Below are 21,975 nucleotides of genomic sequence, written 5' to 3' on the forward strand. Positions count from 1 at the left end.
GACTTGTCCCTTGTGAGCTACCAGAAAGCAATGTGTCTTCTGCAGCAGCTCTTCTGCGAACACCTCAGGGATTCCCCTCCTGCTTCCAAAGAAGCGAGGAGTCCCTGCATCACGACTGATTAACATCGGAGTGTGGAGAGACTTTACAACACAAACCGCCTGACTGCACAAAGCTCCCGTGGTAGGATCTGTGGATATAATGTCCCAACTGCCTGGACCCCAGGTCTGCCCTGAACGAGAAGTCTTTCAGTCTCCATAAACACGCGTAGCTTTCCACAGAAGTGATAGCTATTCTTTTAGAGGCAGCTATCTGGACCCAGGTCATTAAAACCAGCACATCACACAATAAAAAATATTGGGTGCCTGAAATACCTCTGAAGACCTGAAGTTGTCACTAAGGGAGAACAGTGCAGTTGTCTGTTCACCAGCAGCACAGCCTTCCTCCTCTGCACCGCTGGCCTTTCCCAGTTTCAGTCCAGAAAGGTGGAAGGGGATTTCAGTGTATCTATTCAGCCATCAGCTGATTAGCTGCCAACAACTATGTTAATTTTCCCTGGTTGTAATGGGCCATTTAGGGCCCCAGCCAATGACCAGGGAAGCTGCTGGAAAGACTCCCACTGATTTCAATGGCTGTCCAACAACATGCAGCCATATACGCTGAAAATTAAACACAGATCCTCCAAATTCGCTTCACACAGGCCACAGGACTGTCCTCTGTTACTCGTAATTATCATTATTATTGTCATTACTGGATTTGAATTAATGCCCGTGAGTGCAGTTGGACAGAGATTTTTATCGAACACAAATTCTGCCATTTAACTAGGACTTTCTCAGAACTTAAAACAAAGGAGAATGGTTCCAGATGCTGTTCTTTTCCTTTTGCATCCCTTACAGCTGCTGACCAGCTATGGTGTCCACAGCAAAATCTGCATTTCTTTTAAGTGAATTGTAAAATCTGTCCAAAAATTCTTTACATACTGCAACAAGAAAATAAAAACCTTAAGTTGAACAGCAGAAACTGGTAAAGCTGCCAGAGGAATGTTAACAAGTTAGCTAAAGACAGGGATCATTAACACTTAAAAAAACCCCAAACTGCTCTGTAGTTTAAAAAAAGAACTCTAATTTCATCTTTTAGCTTTATAGATAACGGTGGGTTTGTGGGAAAGGAAATCATTCTGTCAGCTCTGCATGTATCCCATTAACACTTTTTTAACAAAAGGAGCTCAGCATCTATCACCACTTTGATCTCAGTTCAATAAAGTGTTGGTTTTAACATGGACATTTAATTGTGTTTAATCACCTTCTGCAAAAATCAATTTAGTTGACATGATACTGACCAGGACTGGTCAGCAGAGATAAGGAAGAGCTATGTTCTAGCTACTCCATCCTATTACACTCACCTCTAAGCAGGCAACTAATTAATGTGGTTATCCCCATGACACCCTTGGGAGGAAGGGAAAATGCTACTCTTGGTTGGGTTTTTTTTTGGATGAAGAACTCAAGAAACAGTAAAAATAAATGACTTCCTCAAGGTCATAGAGTAAATCTCTGACAGTGCACAGAATGAACTTCCTGTTTCAAGCTGGCACCCTCACACCTAAATCAGTTCTTTGCCTAAAATTAAGACACCTGTCACTAAATAACCTGATGCGGATCATGACCTATTTTGGTAGTCGGCTCTTCTTAAACTGCTGGTTTAAACACTGCCCAGTTTTGTATTGAACTTGCCCTACAGAGTATAAACTTCATGCCAGTGCTCAATGAACACAAGGTTTTCTACCCAGAGCACAAAAGAGAATTTCAAGCACATTTTACCATGGAGCTTGCTTGGAAGGCTCTGGGATTGCCTCCTGGCACTCTTTGTAATTCATGTCATAACTTAGATCTGCATTATTAACCATAACATTTTATATTTACAGAGCATCCTCCAGCCAAGGATCTCTATCTATTATTAAAACCTTTCAACATTCCTGCAAAGTGAATTTGACATAATTTAGGAGATGGAAAAACTGGGACATGGAGAGGAAAAAAGCCAAAAATTTAAAAATAAGTTAGTTGAAGATTTTTCTATTATTTTCCTTGGAAAAAAATCATTTGTATGTATGCTTAAAAGTTCTCAGACATGACAAGCGTAATAAAGTTGTTCGGCCAATCATGACCATCATATATGTGCCTAGAGATGATAGTGCCTGATACAGTCTAGAGCAATCCTCAAAACAGCAATGAGAATATTACATACTTCTTGTTTTATTAACACAGACTGTATGTGCAATTATCTGTGGCATGTGCTTATTCTTACTCTAAAGAAAATCATACATATTTGATTTTCATAACAGCCAACAAAGCCTTGTCAAAGGTGACTTATGCTAGTTTTGTGCTCTAGCTATGAAGTATGTTTGCTGTGTTTAATTAGCCTTTAGTGCCTCCTTACTCCTTTCAAGAATAATCTGCCATTGGCAGCAGAGAAGAACTGTACCGGAGTAACTTGGAAGAGGTTCATGTCTTCAGGACAATGCTGCTTTCAGACAAACTGCGTCAGCTGGAGTCATTGGCTGATTCCCGCAGGATACTTCAGCGTGGGTCAGCAGCTCATCCAGTGAACACTGACCAACGCCCCAGGTAGGGGTTGGAGGTTTGGTTGTTTCGGGTTGTAAGAAAAACAGATTTTTCCTACTTTGTGACTCAAGTTTGTGATGTGGAGTGCAATAAAGGATAGTTTATTTTGCAGGCACTCAAAAGTTTTTTCAAGAAAAGAGAGAAAGAAAACTAACATTCTTGTCTTACAAGCAAAACCAAATAGATGTTTAATATGCTTTATGTCATCTAAAACATGAAAAAAATCTTGGGATATTCTCTAATAAGCACTCTGGTGTAAGTAAAAAAAAAATAAATCTGGCTTCAGCTTTACTGCAAACCTACTGAGCTGCCAAACAGACTGAATGTTGCAGATGAGTTGTAGCACTGCAATTACATGCTGCGTTTATGCCACCTACAGGCATTAATACCAGCTTTTCAACAGGTTTGCCTGCCAGACTTTCTATGTACTTCTTTTTTGGACTGCTGTGAGAAGACTCCATAGTAGTCAACCCTGACCTTCGACCCATAAAAACATTCTGTTCAGCTTATTAAAAATTAACACAAGTATTTAATTAATCTGATCCACTAACTGAACTTGCCTCTTCCCTATCACTTAGGTACTGTGACTACGAAGCAATGAGGATACTGAAATCAACTTTATCAAGTGCCTTTTGTAATAGGTGGCAAGTGTTACAGCAAACCCAGAAATAGCCTCCAGCCTCCACCGAAACCCAGCAACTTTGGGGGTGATATACAGACAGACCTCCCAACAGCATGTACTCCTGTGCCCAAAATAAGCAATGCAATGAATAATGATGGTGTAATTACTTTGAGAGATTTAAGCAATGAGCTTGAAGAGCCTCTTTTTATGCAAAAAAAAAATAAAAATCTCATGGATGCTTTTATGAAGGCAAGCGATGGGGATGGAAGTTTTCCAACAGAGATGTCAGCATCTCCAGTAGGACTGTACAGTCTCACACGGCTGTCCTGGGGAAGAGGCTGTTTTCAAAGCCGGGGGGAAGTGCCATGTGGAGGACCACTGTCCAGGTCCCCCCCGCAGCCAGGCTCTCCCACAGCTCTCCTGAGAATCCACTCCACTGGCTTTGTTCACACCCCCAGGCCGGAGACGATCACAGGCCACGGTCTTGCAGCTGCCATCTCTAGCCTCCTTGGAGCTTAATTTCCTGAGAATTAAGTCGGAACACACACAAGATAATTAAAGAAATTCTCTCATCCTTCTTTCCTCACCCCAAGGGACATTTTAGAGTATATACTATTTACCAGCTGCAAAACAGTCTGTTGTTCAACAGAGACACTTGCTTCCACTTTAAATAACTCAGCAGATGTTACTGCCTTTTTGTCGTAATCTCTGTGATTTTCCTACAGTCAGCCGGCTACGGACAGTGCCAAGGGGATCCACTTTTGCATTCAAGCCTCTCAGGCTGCCTGCGACCTCTCGGTACAAAAGCAGCTTGGGCGAGCTCACTTTGTACTGTGTCTAGAGCTGGTCTGACGGTGGCTGGTCTGGTTTTTGGATGGCCGAGAGAAGTGCTACAGACTGGGAGAGAAGGGGCAGCTCTGACGCTGTGAAGGTTTGTGCCACTGCTTTGTCAGCTGGGAAATAATACTAAGAGGTTTCAGCAGAGTACCTGGCTAAATCAGAGGTGAGTTTGTTGTGGGGGAGCACGGTGGGCTCGTTTGTTTGATGTAGGTACCTGGAGATGTGCAGAACTCCAGTCACACTGGGGCTGGATTTTTCTCCTGCTTCTGACTCAGAAGGATAGCTCTCCTGGAGGCGTGAAAGACTAAATTTTCTTGCATCCTGAATCCAGCCTGCTGCTTGAATCAGTGCTCGCCTCCTCTACCCCACCTTTAATAAACAACAAGCATATTAAGGCTTTCACTTACTTACAGAACTGCCATAGCAAGCAGGACAGCCTCTTCCACTTTGATTTAGAAGTGGGTTGTTCACCCCATCTCTCAGCTCACTCAAGCTCACTGCAATCCCTGAGCTTCCCATACGCTAAGGACACTAGCCAAAAAAATAGGAAGGACACAGACAGACAAGTGCTTTTCACTCCTCAACAAACACTACTGGCCAGCACAAACCTCTGCCGAGGCATTTCTTGCCTGCTTCCACTCAGGTTTGCTTACACCTGGGAGGAACATTAACTGCTTTATCTGAGATAAGCAGAACTTCTGTGTGTTCATCCTGACGTGTCCGTGGCATAACAACTGGAAAGTAATCGTGGATGTGCTTAGTTGTGTAGGAGTTGTTAGCAGTGTGGCCACAAGCACTTTCTGAAGCACAGATTACACATACTGGTTTACGTTCTAATTACCAGTATATTGCCATAAATGGTGCAACAGGTATTAGGATTTGGGGGAAGGAACAGGAAAAATATTCTTGGTTTCTGTACTAGGGGCTTCTGTTCTTCTTTACCCTCCTATCTTCAGTGTCTCTTCCCAGACTCCTTCCATCTTTTTTTTTGCCAAAAGCATCATTTCTATCTTATCGTCTACAACACCTTTCTCCAGTCCCCACAGGTCTCTCCTGCTCCCTCTACCCTTCTTCTCTTTTCACTCCTCCGTTTATGGGAGGAGGCAGAAAGGAGCTACAATTTGGACAAACTTCAAAGGTATTGTTTTCAGTTGTACAAGTTTCACCTTTATCAACACTGCGACCATCTCCCGAGCACAGACCGCTGGCAATCTGAGCTCCAGCCTTTGGTCAGACTTCAGCAAGCCTGGTTACTTAAAGGAAGATTGTCCTGCCACTTAAGAAGCCCAGGATCAGTTCTGGGACACACAAGCCCTTTGCGACTCCGGGTTAAATCCTTTCACCTCTATGTGATCTTGATTAATTCCTTTAACCTTCAACATATCACATATAAAGCAGGATAAGGGCAATCTTTACTTCAGAATGATGCAGAGAGACAGTACAGCAGGGCATTTAGGCTCGCTAAGGAAACGAGAGGCAACCGAGCACCCGAACCTACAGAAGTGCCGTCACCTTTACAGGGAGAGGCCGCACGTCGGAGGCGACCCGCTCCCCGTCAAGGCACACGGAGAACTTTGCTGCGCCCATTGCAGGGCCACGCGACATCTGAGGAGCCTTCAGCACGGCGACGGCTCTGGCCAGGATGAAGTGAGTTCTGTGTGAATGATCTTAAATTCCCCCAGGATCAATCAGGAATAATTTATCGGTTTTTTTCTTCCTGTGGTAATGCCAACATGGATTTCTCCAACAGAAGTACGTAAGGAGACACTGAGCTTTGCTTTCAGACCTCGGTCACGCCTGGCTAGATTACGCCGAACCGGCGCTTCAGCCTGACCGCTTCGCTAATAACGACAGCATTTGGATAAAAAAAAACACGTACACCGCCTCCACGTCCTCCACTGCCTGCAATTAAGCCATGAGGGATGCCGCTGGCGTAAAACACCCCACGCGTGAAACAGCCTCGTCGGCCTTCCCCCATGCCAACCTCTACTTTCGCAGCGGTCGGCCCTGCCGGCGCCCGGTGCGCTCCGGCCCGCTCCGCCCCACCGACTCCCCTCAGCGGCCGCCCGCCGCCACACCGCCCGCCCGCCCGCCGCTCCGTTGCCATGCGTGATGACGCCCCTCTCTCCGCCTTTTTTTTTTTTTTTTTTTTCTCATTGGCCGCTCCGCCCGATGACGGCGCTTCCAAGCGCGCCTCTCCGCCATTGGTTCGCGAGAGAGCGCGGTGCGGGCTTCGATTGGCGGCCGGGGAGAAGAGGGGAACGGGATTGGCTGGGGGGCGGGCCGCGGCGCGGTGCGTTGTGGGGCGGCGGGCGCGCGCGTGGAGCGGTAACGGGGAGGGAGGGTGGACTCATGGCGGCCATCGGCGTCCACCTGGGCGCTACCTGTGCCTGCGCCGCCGTCTATAAGGTGAGGGGATGAGGGGCCGCTCTCCTCCTCTCCCCGCCGCCGTGCCCGGGGAGGGCCGGAGGCTTCGTGGCTCCCTCGGGAGGGGTGTCCTCGGCGGGAGGAGGGGGTGGGCCGCGGTCATCTCTGTTCCCTCCCGGGGCTGCGGGGGTCGGGCAGGGAGGAGAGTCCTGAGGGGGCGCGGGTGTCCCGAGGGACGGCTCACCCGTGGTGCCTCTGCCCGCAGGATGGCCGCGCCGACGTGGTCGCCAACGACGCCGGGGACAGGGTCACTCCCGCGGTCGTGGCTTTCTCGGAGAGCGAGGAGGTGAGTGAGGCTTCCCTTCTGAGGTGGGGGCGTGGGGAGGAGGGGAGCTCGGCCCGTTGCTCACTTGGTGTTTCTGTTTTTGTTTTCCATTCAGGTTGTTGGCTTAGCTGCAAAGCAAAGTAGAATAAGAAATATTTCGAACACTGTAGTGAAAGTAAAGCAGATCCTTGGGCGAAGGTAAGAGAACAGGTGTGAAAGGGAAGGTGAGAAGTTTAGTTTTCCCCCGTAAAAGCTGGTCAGTGAAACATAGTCTCAGCACTGATAGCAAAGGCATTTTAATCTAGTGTGATAGTAGTTAAGTTAACCTGGCATTGACAGGAGTGTGTGTCATATCTTAAAAACCTCATTATATTATGAATTTCTTACTCTACATTTCATTCCATGACTAAAGAGATGCTAGTACTTTATGTCTGAATTTGTCTGCAAAAATCAAATTGTGACATTTAGTAACAAGTTGCGTATATGCTTTTGATATATACTTAAGCTTCTTAACTAAAACATCTTGTTGTTACCTGGATGTTCTCCTGTGGCTAAAATCCACTGTGGTTTTATTTGCATGAAACTTTGTATGTCTCTTATTACAGTTGTGAAATGCATTGACGTAATGCCTGTTGTGATTCTTCAGTTAGTGGAGATGTGATGATCTGCACTGGCAGTTACAGCAATACTAGAACTAAACTTGCTGGCTTAGGTCTAACATCCAAGATGCGACAAAACGTTTCAGTGATAACTAGCTGTGTGTTACAGCCCTTTCATTAAAAGGTGTTGACAAGATGATGTCCGTTCTGATGTATTTTTCAGCACTTTCCAGATGCATAACTTTACATAGCTAGTAGAGGATTGAGGATAGTCAGCTTACTGCTATCACGTTATTTCAGTCAATGCAACAAAAGTGCCACTGAAATATTTTGGGGATAGCACATTAAAACAATGCGTTGGTTTTTATTTTCCCTTTTCACTAACTAGTAGGTATTTTTTCAATGATTAGTTTGGGGAAAGGAGCCTGAAAGATAACAGCAGGCAGAACTGTTGGTTTTTCTTCTCCTGTATAAATGTGTCCGTAGAGTAGAAACAGGAATTTTCGTTGAAGTATAACTTACGTACGCTGTAGATGTTATAAGGAATATCAGCAAGATGAATTTGTGCAATTACCCTTGAACGTGTGATTTATTTTGTTATTTTGAATTTGTCTGCACAGCTCTGGTGACCCACAGGCAGAGAAATATATTGCAGAAAGCAAATGTTCAGTGAGTATGATCTAGGGTTTTTTGTTGTTCCCAGAATAACTTGGATTATTTTGTACTTTTCTTCTTGGCATTGTTTGTGCCACACTATGTTTATGTTCTGTATTGATCAGCTGTCATTATATGAGGTCCATTTGCTGCTATATAGAATGTTTCTTTTTTTATAAAATAGAGAACTTAACCGTGTTCTGAGATCTGCCATCATAATATAGTTCAACAGAAAAATTATATGTATCTCTTGGCCGTTCTCAAAAGGGATGATTCTTAATATATTTGGGTAATAGCATGGTGTTTTAGTGCTGGTAGAACATGCTCACGTTGCAGCATCTTGTGATAAAAATGCTTAACCATTTGATTTAATCTCAGTATTTAATTTGGATAATACTGTGCTTGTTACTAGAAACCTTTTTGTAAAACAAGAAAAGTTATCCTGAAAAGTACATTCCTAAAGAAATAATGAGTTTTTTCTCTGGTTTTTGACCGTTTGTATTGACATGCTTATATAAATAGTTGTTATTTTTTTCTTATGGAATATAAGCAGGCAAGTACTTTTATTCTAAAAGTTGATTTAGAAACAAAAAAGAGAGTCTGGAGTCTTTAAGTCCATATGAATGTCACTGTCATGTCTGTTGGATAATACAAGTTTTTTTGGGATCTTTGATAAGCATCTTGGAAGCATTTATTCTCTTGTAGTAGAGTACTAACACAGAAAGTATTTACACAGTCCTGTGCTTTTTACTTCAAACAGAAACTAAATTAAACACTTGTTAATAACCAAATTGCATATCTAACAAAAGTGTGTTGGTTTTGCTTACAGATAATTGAGAAGAATGGAAAACTTCAATATGAAATAGATAATAAACTTATTAACCCAGAAGATGTGGCAAAACTAATTTTCAGTAAAATGAAAGGTATATAATAAGTAAAATCATAACGTGTTTTAGTTTTTTAAGCTGTCCTCATATTTTTAAGATGTGGTATGTTGGGTTTTTTTGCTTTTAATCAACATGTTCTGCCTATGTTTATAAACAGAAACTGCTCAGTCTGCATTGGGTTCAGATGTAAATGACGTTGTTATCACTGTACCATTTGATTTTGGAGAGAATCAGAAAAATGCCCTTGGGTAAGAGGATTAAGACTTTTCTGTTATTTAACATGCCTAAAGCAGACCAGCTGGCAGATCAGCAATGGGAGTTCTCCTGCTGGACTTCAGCTCGTGACTATCAGTCATGACATTGGGATGTTACTTGAATTGGGAAAATATAAAAGCAGGAGTTTAAATCCTGACTTTAGAAACTTTTCATGGAATTCACTGTTGTAACCAAAATGAAATTCTGAATCAATTAAAATGAGAGGGAATTTTAGTATCATTAAGGATAGAATGTCATTTCAGATGTGGATCTTCAGTGTCCCCTTTGAAATGTTTCTCAGCCCTCCTACATAATTTCCCATCCCTTCATACAACAATACTCAGCAAGCCAAGTGGTATTACATGACTTTTTTGAGGACTGTTTTGTCAGAGAGCAGATATGGAATACACACCAGTATTCTACTTGGAAGTTCTGTTTGGAAAAAGTTCTGCTGTAAAAGTTCCTCTGTATGAAAACATAAGTAGACTTAAAGCTGTGCATAGTTGGCGGCATCTATTTCTACTTTCTGGTATGTTCTGTTTGACTGGTACTCACAGAGTTACTGAAATTTCAAGGAAACATGTAAAGAAAATGTTAGAAGTGAGGTGTGGTAACGTGATTTGGAAGGAAAATCAATTTTCATAGCATTCTACGTGTTGAAATAATGTACCAAGAACTTTAATGCTACACTTGAAAATAAGTTACCAAGTTTGATCGAGGGTGGGGTTTTTCACCTAGTAGTTGAGGGGGGGCAGTTCTGGGTTTTATGGAGTATGTAGGCTGATACGTCAGTGTTTTCTTTGACAATGAGCACACAGCAGATCAACTACCTGAAGAACACAGTAGCAACTGAACTTCTTGATACCTTTCTTTTCCAGTCACTTTGCTTTGTTAATACCATGCTGTAACCAAGTTCTGAGTTGGTGACATATGTAGTTCAGACGAAATCTTAATAGCGTGCGTGACTATAGTGAAATCATTAAAGTAAAATGAAATGCTGTTATGCCTTATCACAGGGAAGCAGCTGCAGCTGCTGGATTTAATGTTATGAGATTAATTCACGAACCATCGGCTGCTCTCCTGGCTTATGGAATTGGCCAAGATTCACCCACTGGGAAAAGGTAAAATCCTAATATTTTACTACTTAAATGTAAGCTGCTGTATTTAAATCCTGAGAAATCTTAAATGAGGGAATGCTGTGTTGCCTTAGCAGTCAATACAAAATTAATGATTTGAGGCTTGTTTTTCTTTTTTCTCTCAATAAAGCCAATAACAACTTAGAAGTTGTAAATCTGTAGTGGTTTAAATCCCTTTGTTCTGGTTTTTATTTTTTTAGAATTGTCTTTAAAGATTTGTCCCCAGATTCTGTCTTGCTCTTCAATGAGCTGATTGGCTTTAAGAAAAATGCATCCCTTCTCAAACAGACTTTGCCATAGCTGTTTTTTAATTGTGGGAGATGGGGTCATTTTACATATGGTAGAAGAGCTAAAGCTGAGTTCCTGGGTTCACTAGGTGCATTGAGTTTCCCTTATGAATATTCAGATAATTCACAAGATTTTCAAAATAGCAGAGACTGCCATCAGTGCAAACAGATGTCTTGTCTTTTTGCTTCTTGGTTGGTATTTTTTACCCTTCTCATATAATTCTTGCCTGTAACCTTGACTGTAATGTTCAATTCTCAATTGTGTTGTAGAAAAAGCATTGGCTACTCCCACTGTAGGAAATAGACTAATTTTGTCCTTTAGGGAACATTGTCAAGTAGTCAGTGGTACTAAGATGCATTAAATACAAACACCTCAAATCAAATTCTCTTGACAAAACTGATTAAAATCTGCAATACATAATATGGTGGTCATCTTTTTAGAAAGTGTGTCAAATTAAACATAATTTTAGATGACTCGTATTAATACTTATTTCTTCTTCTTCTTTTTTTTTTTTTTTTTTTTACCATGGCAGCAATGTGTTGGTTTATAAACTTGGTGGAACATCACTTTCTATCACAGTCATAGAAGTAAACAGTGGAATATATCGTGTGCTTGCTACAAACACAGATGATAGTATTGGTGGAGTTTGCTTCACAGAAGCTCTGGCGCAACACTTAGCTTCTGAATTTCAGAGGTAGGTTTTGAATTCCAAGCATGTTGCTGTTAGGACAGGAATGTTGTTACCTGATGCTTGCTTTCAAAAAAAATTCATACTAGTTTGTCAGATCTAGCAGACTGTCTGCATGTGATATGGCTTAAGTAAAGTTATTAAAGGAACAGTCAGCTGTTGGGGGCCAAGGAGGAAGGCTGGGAAATATTTGGGTTTGGGTAAGTGTTGCCTGAAGTTGATGTTGAGCTATAAGGGCTCAGCTATGAACTGTTCTGTGTTTTGAGTGATGTATGTGACTACAGGCTGCTCATGTCTTTTCAGTCACAAGCTTTTGGGTGGCAGGGAATTCACCTGTGTGGGTTTTGTTTGGTTTTCATGTTGACATGAAGGACTGTGGAGGGGCTTGGGTCATCAGACTGAAGTCTGTATGGCATGTCATCCTATGATGAACAAAAATGAACAAATGCATTACCACTAGCTCCAGTGATCTTGAGGCGATCAGTTGCGTACTGTCACAGATGGAGACTTTGGATGAAACGTACTATTTTGACATGTCTAATGTTGGTGTGCTATTTCTTCTTAATCTGTGGTTAAAATTGGTTAACTTGCAGGCCTTTTCTTGCTGTTCCTTGCAGTCACTTACAGGATTTGTTCAGCTGAGAAACTGTTCAGAAACACTTAAATCTGTATGATAAACACTAGTGCCTGAGTTCAGGGTGCCTCTACACAGTGTTCTTTAGTTGAAATTGAAATAGACACTTTTATTCTTTGCAAGCTTTCAATGGTGGCATTATAGATAATACTAAATGTCTACAGAAAAGAAAGTTCAATAGCTTTAACCTGTTTTTCCTTTCAGAAAGTTAGCGTTATCACTCAAATGCCTGCCTTTCTGAAGTGATAATCTCTTTTTTTTAAATGTAGGTCTTGTAAACATGACATTAGAGGAAATCCCAGAGCCATGATGAAGTTAATGAACAGTGCTGATATTGCAAAGCACTCTTTATCAACCCTGGGAAGTGCAAACTGTTTTGTAGATTCGTTGTATGAAGGATTGGATTTTGATTGTAATGTGTCCAGGTAAAGAAAATCTTGAAGCTACTGCTTTTATATAAAACTATGCTTGAAATCTTTCTAGGTAGTATTTAGGATGTTCAATAAGCTTTGATTTTTGGTGGTGTTAATTTTAGAAACAGAAGTAAGATAGAAGACCAACTTGCTTGCTTTCAGCTTTGTTTCATACTGATGGTTCTGTTCTGATGCGTTCTGTTGTACATCCGTAATGGATAGAAAATAAAGTGCAAAAAGGCACAAGGAGACCCCATCTTTAGAGTCTGGTTGTTGATGAAAGGGGAATAGATACTGTAATTACTCAAGGTGGTTCTCCCTCCCACCCCTCTTCTTGTTTTTGTTGTTGGATTTTCCTTAAAGAAAAAGAAGACTTTTGGACTCTTTCATCTAAATGAGCTCCAAAATGATAGGAGTCGTGGAAGTTTTGATGTTGCCTCTTTTTGACAGCTGGAGTAGAACGATGTTTTCTGTCTTTTTGTTCATACTGCTGTGTCCTACTCTTAGGTATTTTCTCTCTTGGGATGATCTCTTATTGAAATGTTTAGCTAATTTTGATTGCTCTTCCAGTCAGCAGCAGCTTTAGCAAAATGAAATAGACTTTTCAATTCCAGAACTGCATCCACTGCTGCAGCAGCTGGATCTGGTAAAATAAGGCACAGTATGTTTGCAAATGTGAGAAGTGATGCTGTATAACTTGTTCTGGCTCAGTTTTGGGTAAGGATGCTAAGTCCTGTGGACTAGTGTTGCAGAAGCTGACTTGCTGTATTCATACAGAGTAAAACTTCCTCTTCAGGCTTGAAAGAGCTTGAAGCAAGCACAAGTTTTTCAATTTGCTTAACCTACTCCCTGCGTGCAAATCAGGATACAGCTTGATTTGCCTCTGAAAATTAAAAAGGCACATTTATGTCTTTGTGTCTCCATTTTAAAGACGATGAAGCAGTTTCGGGATTTTTGCTGCTTTTTTTTCACGTATGAGTCAAGACTACAGTACTGGTTTTTCTCTAGAGTACACTGAAGAACCGATGTGCGTTCCGTGTAGGTGTTAACGATGGAATCAATAGCACAGATATTTTCACAACAAAAAAAAAAACAATCCACTTCTTCAAGATTAATAATCAGGAAATAAGATTTTTGTAAAAAAAAAACCCTTAGTACCAGGTATAGCTAGAGAACCAAAGTATATTCTAAAAATGATTGTTCTTCCATTTCAGGTATTTGTCTGTAATGGATGAGATGACACTTCTTGAAATTTTTTTTTTTTTTTCTAGGGCCAGGTTTGAACTTATCTGTTCTTCACTTTTTAGTAAATGTGTAGAAGCAATTAAAAAACTCTTGCAGCAAGTTGGATTTACAGCAGATGATATTAATAAGGTAATAATAGAAATCCCTTGTCTGTATGCTTTATAACTCCACAAGAAGATTTATGGGGCCTGTTTTTCTTGCAGACTGAGATTATTTCATGATGTGTTTAAGCATTTTTGGTTCAGATCCAACAAAGTATGTAGACTCAAGGTCTTTAGAACTCCTATCTTTGATTTTTGTTACCTGAAGTTAAGTATAAGGTAGAGTCAGAGTCAATGATGTGTTTTTGCTGCTGCAAATTGAGTAAATGGTAGAGGATTTGTCTCCATTTGGTGTGTTTATGTAACTCTTGGTAGAGCTGAGGAGTACCTTCTTTTAGTATATAGACTGTCTTCTGCCTTCACTGAGCTTTGGATGGGATTTGCTGACACTTCTGAAGAAAGCCTGAGTTTTGACTTTTGTCCTATGAGTTGAACAAATTGCTTAGTGTCTCCTTGGTGCCTTTGGTCCTCCTTGTTAGCTTAAAAAACTTAGGAACACATTAGATGCCAAACCATAGAGTGCTTTAATACCAAAGATGGTGAGTAAAGTAGCAAGCTTTACTAGTTTCATTCAAATGTCTTTCTCGCTTTGGTATAAGAGAGTAACTTCCTCTCAACTCCTGTGCACCTGTGTGTGGCAAATAGTGCTGTATTTATTGCTGGTGGAATTGGCACATAAATTCTGCAGCAAAAGTTAGCTGGCGCTTTTAATGATACTTGATGCTATTTCAGGCTCTTAATTAGGGTTTGCTGTGTCACATCTGAGTTTCACTGGTATGATAATGAAGTATCCCAGGCCATTGTTTAGGGAATGTCTTTTGTTTTCTGCTGGCAGTATTTTTTAGGTGGCTCAATGTGCTGTTCTCTCAGGCCTTAATTTTTTTTTTTTTTGGGGGGGGGGGAAGCACTGTAAAAACAAATTAACCTGATTTACAACTCTTAAGGTATGTTTTACATGAAGAAAGGTGGGAATTAGCTTTGTTTTGAGGTCTGGTTGATCTCAACAAAGTTACTGTAATAAGAGAAGGGTTTTGAGGGTTCTTTCTTGCACAAGATCAGTAAGTGACAGCTAGTTGTCAATGACATCCCTCAGGCTTTGATACCAGGGCTAATACCATTTAATGTCTATTAATAACATGGATGATGGGGTAGCATGTGCTCTCAGCAAGTTTGCAGACAGTACCAAAACGAGGGGAGCAATCAGTACTACTGTAGGTCAAGGCTGCTATTCAGAGGGTTTGAAAAACGCAAGGGAAATTTATATAACAGAATAGAATATTTCAGTTGGAAGGGATCTGTACTGATCGTCTAGTCCAATGGAGAAGAATATCACAAAGATCAACAAAGGCAAATGCAGAGTCTGTGGTGGAATAATCCTGTGCAGCAGTACAGGCTGCGGTTGCTAGAAAGCAGCTTTGCAGGAAAAGATGTGGGGGTTCTAATAAACAGGAGGTTTATTTGCTGCAGAGTCATACTGCTGACTGCAAAGGCGGCCAGTTGCATGCTGGGCTGTAATAGCAAGGCTATAGCCATGGGTGTAGGAAAGCGTTTGTTTCCCTCTTTGGCACTTAGACAGAGTGCCATCATTTTGGGGCTTCACAGGAGACAAAAGGTTCTGACCTACTGGAGCCAGTCCAGTTGGAGGGCTACCCAGATGGTTTGGGCCAAGAGAGCTGGGTTTGCTCACCTGTAAGAAGAGGCTCAGGGGAGACTAGTGCTGCCTACAGTTACCTCATCGAGACAAAACCTGACTTACCCCTTCCTATAGGTGCACGATGGAAGGCTGAGCGGCAAGCAGCACAAGTTACAACATGGGGAAGTTTTAGATACCAAGAAAAGAATTTGTAGTGTGAGGCTAATCAGACACTGAAACAAGGGCCCACAGAGTCTGTGGAATCTATATCCGTGGAGATAGGGTCCTGAGCATCCTGTTGTAACCGGACCTGTTCTGGGCAGGATGTTGGACTAGATGATGTCTGAAGGTGCTTTCCAACCTGACGTTATTTTATGACGAATTCCTCAATTTTTAAAATGTTACTTCATCTAGCTGACACTTAACTATAACAAACACTTTTTCAAGACACCATTTCAAACTTGGAAGCTATTTCCTTTGGTTTCTCAAATAAAAAAGTAACAGAAGGCAAGCAAAGATGGCATCAATTTTTCTTTTAATAACTCCAGATGATAAAATATCCCAGAGCACTTTGCATTTCTGTATTGCAGGTTGTGACCTGTCTGTTTTATCTGTCAGAAGAAAGATTTGAAATCATTAAGGCATGTTTTCCAGGTAGTTCTGTGTGGTGGGTCTGCTCGAATCCCAAAGCTACAGCAGCTGATCAAAGACATTTTCCCAACTGTGGAATTACTGAATTCAATTCCTCCAGATGAAGTTATTCCCATTGGTGCAGCCATAGAGGCAGGAATTCTGCTAGGGAAAGAGAATCCTTTGTTAGAAGAAGAAACACTTATTGAGTGTTCTGCCAAAGATATTCTTCTTAAGGTAAGGATAAAATTATTTAACTTTAAAAATTTTACTGCTGCAATGAATATACAGCACTACTTATGCATGACTGATGTTAGAGAAACAGTATTGTTTTATTATTAGTTCTGCAGATTGGTTATAGATCAGTAAGTGGTAACAGGTTTATTGACAAAAAAAATGACAGGAAAAGCTGCTTGATTTTAGGGGGAGACAGATTGTGTCTTTGCTATGTTGTAATAGCTGGACTTTTTCATTTATTTATAGGAATGCCAATTTTTTGTTTTACTTGCTGTGATGGTAAATGTGGCAGAGAACATGAATCTTGGATTTCTTTTCTTATGGAGCATTGTTGTAACACTCAGCTCAGTAAAGTACTTAGAGAAAGGCATGAACTTTTTTTTTCTTTTTAAAGGGAGTAGACGAGTCAGGGGCTGACAAATTCACAGTGCTATTTCCATCAGGGACACCATTACCAGCTCGAAGGCAGCACACCCTGCATGCTCCTGGAAACACTTCTTCTGTATGCCTTGAGCTATACGAGTCATTGGGGAAAAGTCCCATGAATGAAGAAGGTAAATTTGCACAGGTGAGTGTATACACATTCATATGCACTTTTAATATCAACCACTTGGAAATCAAGTGGATCTGGAAAGAAGAAAAACCACCAAAAACCCCCAAACCCTGAAACCAGTCCCACCCCTACCAAAACTTCTTGTTACAAAATTAGAATGACATGCATCTCTCTGGAAATGGTCTTTAAACATTTTTCTATAAATATGTTATGAAGTATTGAAGCACTTTTTAAAGAAACTGAAGTTTCCCTTTTGAATTTGTAAATAGATGGCTGGGTTTGACGTTTGGCACTACTGTAGTAAGCTCACCTGGGATGAGAGATCATAACCAGTCATTCCAGTAGTACACAGATCTCCAACATTTTAGAAATAAAACTGCTGGAGGTAATGATGTAGCTAGTGTATGTACTGTTGATTGTATTTTGATCTTCCTAGATTGGACAGGATCTTGGTATTAAATACCACATTTGATTTTTCACAGTGGTAAAATGATATGATTAAATCTTCACCCGATATAAAGATATTACTCAGGAGTCAACCTATTGAGAGAATACAGCTTGTTTGAAACAGTGACGATGTGCTTACCTCGGCTTCAGTGCACTTAAAGCATCAGGGAGGGGGCAGATGTGGCTGAAATGGATGGAATACTTGAGAAAATGGTTATTCTGCCTTAGTCCTGCCTGAAAATCTTTAAGGGGATAGGGAAGGGATGTTACCTAATAGTTACAGAACTGATCCTAAGTAAAGGAACATGCTCTGCTCTTACTGTAGTCTGTGGGAGGTGTGGGTACTCTAGCTATCTTGGTGATAGACTCTGGAACAAAACCACTGAAACAGTAGTACAAATAGCTAAAAATACATAGAGTTGTACTACAGATGAATTAAGTCCACTAGGGCATGCTTTGATGTTGAATTATTAGTATGAGATGCTAAACAGAATGAATTGCACACTTTAGCTATTGTGTAGCTTCCATTAAACTGCTGTGCAAGGATTTACAGCACTTTATAATTTAACTTTTTTCTTTAAATAGATTGTACTCCAGGATTTAGATAAGAAAGAGGATGGCCTACATGATATACTAACTGTTCTCACTATGAAAAGGTACCCAAATATTTATTGTTCTGCTGTTTAACTTGCTATGTCACACTTCTGACAAGCGGTCTTTTCTCCCGTTACAGAATGTTTAATTTTGTTTTGAGAAATTTCAGCATTTCATTGCTTACAGGGCTGTGCCCTAGCAGGGGTAAATTCTGTAGGAATGTGGTTTTTATGTGGTACCTTCTGTGCTTTCATTGTTTGATTCCTAAAGGAATAAAACTTAACACAGTTGTACAGATGATTTTTAGCAACTTTTGAACTGCTGATCAGTGTAACCATGCTTGAGAGCAGTCAGCATCTCAGATTTCCCCTGGAAGGGGGTCAGGTGGTTCTGTTGAAGGCCCACACTCTTAGCAAAAACTGAAGTAGAATCTGTCTTTATTAAGTTGCAAAGGAATTCATGCAGGACTTCTCATACGCAGCATTTGTGATGAAAACCTGTGGCCCTAGCCTTTCAGAGGAAGGGTTGTTAAGCATGAGAAACAACGCCACAGGAAATCAGGCTTCATAAATCTACTTTTTACAGAATTACTTGTTTATTATGGGAAAACACAAAGTATCTTATGGTGGGGTGGGGAATGGGGAGCACATGATACTGAAGAAATTTGTCTAACTTCCTTAGGCCTTAATAGGAGTGCTTGGGCTTAGTTGAATAAATAGTTTATAAAGATACCAGAAGGTGGAATTCTAAGTAGTCAAAGCACATTTGCTTCTGAGAACTGTCCTGAAGCTCATATTGCTTTTCTAAGTAATAGGAAAGCTGTCTGGATGTTGCTGAAAAGCTAAATCCCTACTTGCTACTTGAGTTAAAAATACTTTGTTTTCTTACGTTAACTGTGTCGTGGTTTAACCCCAGCCAGCAACTAAGCACCACGCAGCCACTCTATCACTCCCCCTCCTCAACTGGACAGGGGAGAGAAAATAGAACAAAAGCCTCATGGGTCGAGATAAGGACAGGGAGAGATCACTCACCAGTTACTGTCATGGGCAAAACAGACTCGACTTGGGCAAAATTAATTTATTGCTAATCAAACCAGAGTAGGGTAGTGAGAAATAAACCCAAATCTTAAAACACCTTCCCCCATCCCTCCCTTCTTCCGTGGCCTAACTCCACTCCCAATTTTCTCTCCCTCCTCCCCCTACAGTGGCACAGGGGGACAGGGAATGGGTGTTGTGGTCAGTTCATCACACGTTGTCTCTGCCGCTCCTTCCTCTTCAGGGGCAGGACTCCTCACTCTTACCCTGCTCCACTGTGGGTCCCTTCCCCAGGCTGCAGTCCTTCAGGCACACACTGCTCCAGCGTGGGTCCCCCGCGGGGTCACAAGTCCTGCCAGCAAACCTGCTCCAGCGCGGGCTCCTCTCTCCACGGGGCCACAGGTCCTGCCAGGAGCCTGCTCCAGCGCGGGCTTCCCACGGGGTCGCAGCCTCCTTTGGGCATCCCCCTTGCTCCGGCGTGGGGTCCTCTCTCCCCAGGCTGCAGGTGGAGATCTGCTCCCCCGTAGACCTCCCTGGGCTGCAGGGGGACAGCCTGCCTCACCGTGGTCTTCCCCACGGGCTGCAGGGGAATCTCTGCTCCGGCGCCTGGAGCATCTCCTCCCCCTCCTTCTGCACTGACCTTGGGGTCTGCAGGGCTGTTGCTCTCACATGTTCTCATTCCTCTCCTCCTCCTCCCCCTCCTTCACTGACCTTGGGGTCTGCAGAGTTGTTTCTCTCACATTCTCACTCCTCTCCTCCTCCTCCTCCTCCTCCTCCTTCTTCACTGACCTTGGGGTCTGCAGGGTTGTTTCTCTTGCATATTCTCACTCCTCTCCTTGGCTACTCTTCTGCAGCAGGTTTTTTCCCCTTAAATCCGTTCTCCCAGAGGCACTACCACCATCGCTGATGAGCTCGGCCTTGGCCAGCGGTGGGTCCGACTTGGAGCCGGCTGGCATTGGCTCTGTCGGACATGGGGGAAGCTTCTAGCAGCTTCTCACAGAAACCACCCCTGTAGCCCCCCTTTCCCTGCTACAAAACCTTGCCACGCAAACCCAGTACAAACTGTCAGGTGTATTAATGCTCTATCAATAGACTTCACCTGAAATATCTTGTTACTCGTACAGAGATTTGCACATAGCATTCATAAGAAAAGCATCTTGGGGGTTATATATGCAACTGTGTAGTGCAGAAAACCTGCATTATTTTCAAGGTTTTTTTTAGTAATATTGAGGTGAAAAAGATAGGGCAAGTTCACTAGAACACATCTATTTCTACCTAAATATTACGTGTTGTGTGTCTAGATGAAGTAGGAGTCAGTATTGTCTGTAATTCTTGGATTTTGAAAATTAAGGTTTTCCTTGTTGAAGGAGATCCTTGGTATTTAAAGACTGCTACTTTTTAAAAGTCAAGTTCTCATGCTTTGAGAAGATGTGCTTATCTGTTGGTTGCTGTTACTCAGAGTTCTCAAGATAATATTTTGAATAATATTACTGCATATTCTATTTACAAACCTCTACTAAATAAACTTAGTTACAGTATTTAAACATGTTCCTGAATCTGTTCCAACATATGTAGAGAAGACACATGCTTTAATGGAGGGCAAGAAGTGCATATCTAAATACTCAATAAACTGAACTTAATTTCATTAATCAGTTTCATCTACGTTGAAGCATGTTCTTCCCTGGATATTTTGATGCTAACCTTTCTTCCTTTTGTCTGCATGAAGACTATTGTTTTATCCTCTCTGGAACATGCAGTAACATACTAAGTGTTGTGTTGAGATAGTCCTAAATGTCCCTTTCTCTTTTACCTAGGGACGGGTCCTTGCATGTTACCTGCACAGATCAAGATACCGGAAAGTGTGAAATCATCACTGTTGAAGTAGCATCATAGTCACTTTTGAAAGACGTTTTTCTAAGTTGAGTTTTGTCTCTTGTTGGTTTTCTGCCAAAGTGGTGACTCTCTCTGAGATGGCTTTAATGATTCTTAGAGGACTGTAATAAACTGAAGGAAAACATTAATTTGCCACCAAGTCTGTTTGGAGTGGAAAATGTGGTGCAAAATGTTAATCAAGACACGCAGACAGCAGAGCATTGAATTGCAGCACCTGATTTAAAAAACGCAAAGGGCAAATCCCTGTGCCTGTGGTTCAGCAACAAGCATATTGCATATCTAAAGATTTTTTTCCTCGGACTAATCAGGTTGCCCACCCATTCAACCAGTGTATCTGTGGCTTCAACAGCATAGCATTGAACCAGCGAGAGCTAGACTGCTGAAAATCCACTCTGATAACTGTACCAAATTGTACTGTAATCCTGTGTGGTCTTGATGTTGCCTGAAGCTGTGGAGGTGATGCCCATTTGTGCTGGCCTTTTGAGCGGGATTTTTTTTTTTTTTTTTCTGGAGTTACTGTAAGATGGTTTTGTGGTGTCGTCTGAAAAGCGTGTGTAAGGGTTGTATGTCCTTATTTATGTGTTATTAATAAAATATGTTTTTTACACAGATCCTGGCATCCTCCGTTCTGTGTGGCATTGTTCTAACCTGTATGTCATCATGTGTTTGGATACAAGTTGGCCGCTTTTTTTTGGTTTAGGTAGGGGAGTAGTGAGAAGATGACGGAGCGAGCAAGCGTAGTTACGGGATTTGAGGGTCTCGGCCTGATGTGCCGTTCAGCCCTGAGGGCCACAGATGTTATCTTGTAAAATATTCAGAGTGACAGAGCAGAGCCTCGCAATCAGAGACAGAAATTAGGAGCGAGGGACGACCGTCGGTATTTGAGGAGACCTGTGTTCCATTACCTGTCTTACTACAGGCTTCCCGAATTGTCTGGTGTTTTGCAGGATGTGTATTTCTGTATTCTTCCTGCCTCAGAAAAGCAATAGGCACTGCACAGCGTGGGTATAAACCCTGCTGCATTCCAAACAGATGTCCGTCAGCCTCGACGAGGGCTTTGAACTGGGGAGGCATCCCGGAGCGGGTGGAACGTTCTGCCGCCCGTATCCCGCGGTCTTTGACCTCTGGAAAACAGGAGTTCGCCGGTCCCTGCGTGAGAGCTCCTCCGCGGTCCCGGAGAACGCGAGGTCCGGTTCCGCGGGGGCGGAGGAGTCCCTCAGCCCTCAGAAACGCAACCGAGGAGAGGCCGGGCCGGGCCGCCATCCCGCCGCCGCTCCCGCCACA

At 42.1% G+C, this 21,975-nt stretch overlaps 1 protein-coding gene and 1 long non-coding RNA gene across 3 annotated transcripts; one reads left to right on the top strand and one right to left on the bottom strand.

Annotated features, from left to right (window-relative positions):
• Window positions 1-2,847: 2,847 nt before the first annotated feature.
• Window positions 2,848-5,345, bottom strand: LOC115341638. Its single transcript, XR_003923471.2, has 3 exons — window positions 5,245-5,345; window positions 4,293-4,447; window positions 2,848-3,761 (listed from the first exon to the last, which is right to left on the bottom strand). It is a non-coding gene; the product is annotated as an uncharacterized LOC115341638 (long non-coding RNA).
• Window positions 5,346-6,370: 1,025 nt separating this feature from the next.
• Window positions 6,371-21,302, top strand: HSPA14 (heat shock protein family A (Hsp70) member 14). Of its 2 annotated transcripts, none has more exons than XR_003923569.2 (14): window positions 6,371-6,487; window positions 6,711-6,791; window positions 6,886-6,968; window positions 7,990-8,038; window positions 8,853-8,946; window positions 9,068-9,158; window positions 10,182-10,286; window positions 11,122-11,283; window positions 12,181-12,336; window positions 13,596-13,698; window positions 15,958-16,170; window positions 16,614-16,738; window positions 17,756-17,826; window positions 20,613-21,302. XR_003923569.2 is itself a non-coding variant. In XM_030015495.2 (14 exons), the coding sequence occupies exons 1-14, from the start codon at window positions 6,431-6,433 to the stop codon at window positions 20,689-20,691; spliced, it is 1,518 nt and encodes a 505-aa protein (XP_029871355.1). In that variant the 5' UTR covers window positions 6,371-6,430; the 3' UTR covers window positions 20,692-21,302. The 2 variants fall into 2 exon arrangements, 1 of the variants encoding a protein (XP_029871355.1); XM_030015495.2 differs by having other exon boundaries at window positions 16,565-16,738.
• Window positions 21,303-21,975: the final 673 nt, after the last annotated feature.

Source organism: Aquila chrysaetos, chromosome 5 (genome assembly GCF_900496995.4).
Source record: "Aquila chrysaetos chrysaetos chromosome 5, bAquChr1.4, whole genome shotgun sequence".
Classification (NCBI taxonomy): Eukaryota; Metazoa; Chordata; class Aves; order Accipitriformes; family Accipitridae; genus Aquila; species Aquila chrysaetos.

What these genes read in the sequence shown, in the direction of transcription:
- HSPA14 (XM_030015495.2), top strand. Translation starts at nt 6,431, where the DNA reads ATGGCGGCCATCGGCGTCCACCTGGGCGCTACCTGTGCCTGCGCCGCC. An exon ending in CTTTCTCGGAGAGCGAGGAG is followed by an intron (nt 6,792 to 6,885) that starts GTGAGTGAGGCT and finishes TTTTCCATTCAG; the next exon opens with GTTGTTGGCTTAGCTGCAAA. An exon ending in TTAGCTTCTGAATTTCAGAG is followed by an intron (nt 11,284 to 12,180) that starts GTAGGTTTTGAA and finishes TTTTAAATGTAG; the next exon opens with GTCTTGTAAACATGACATTA.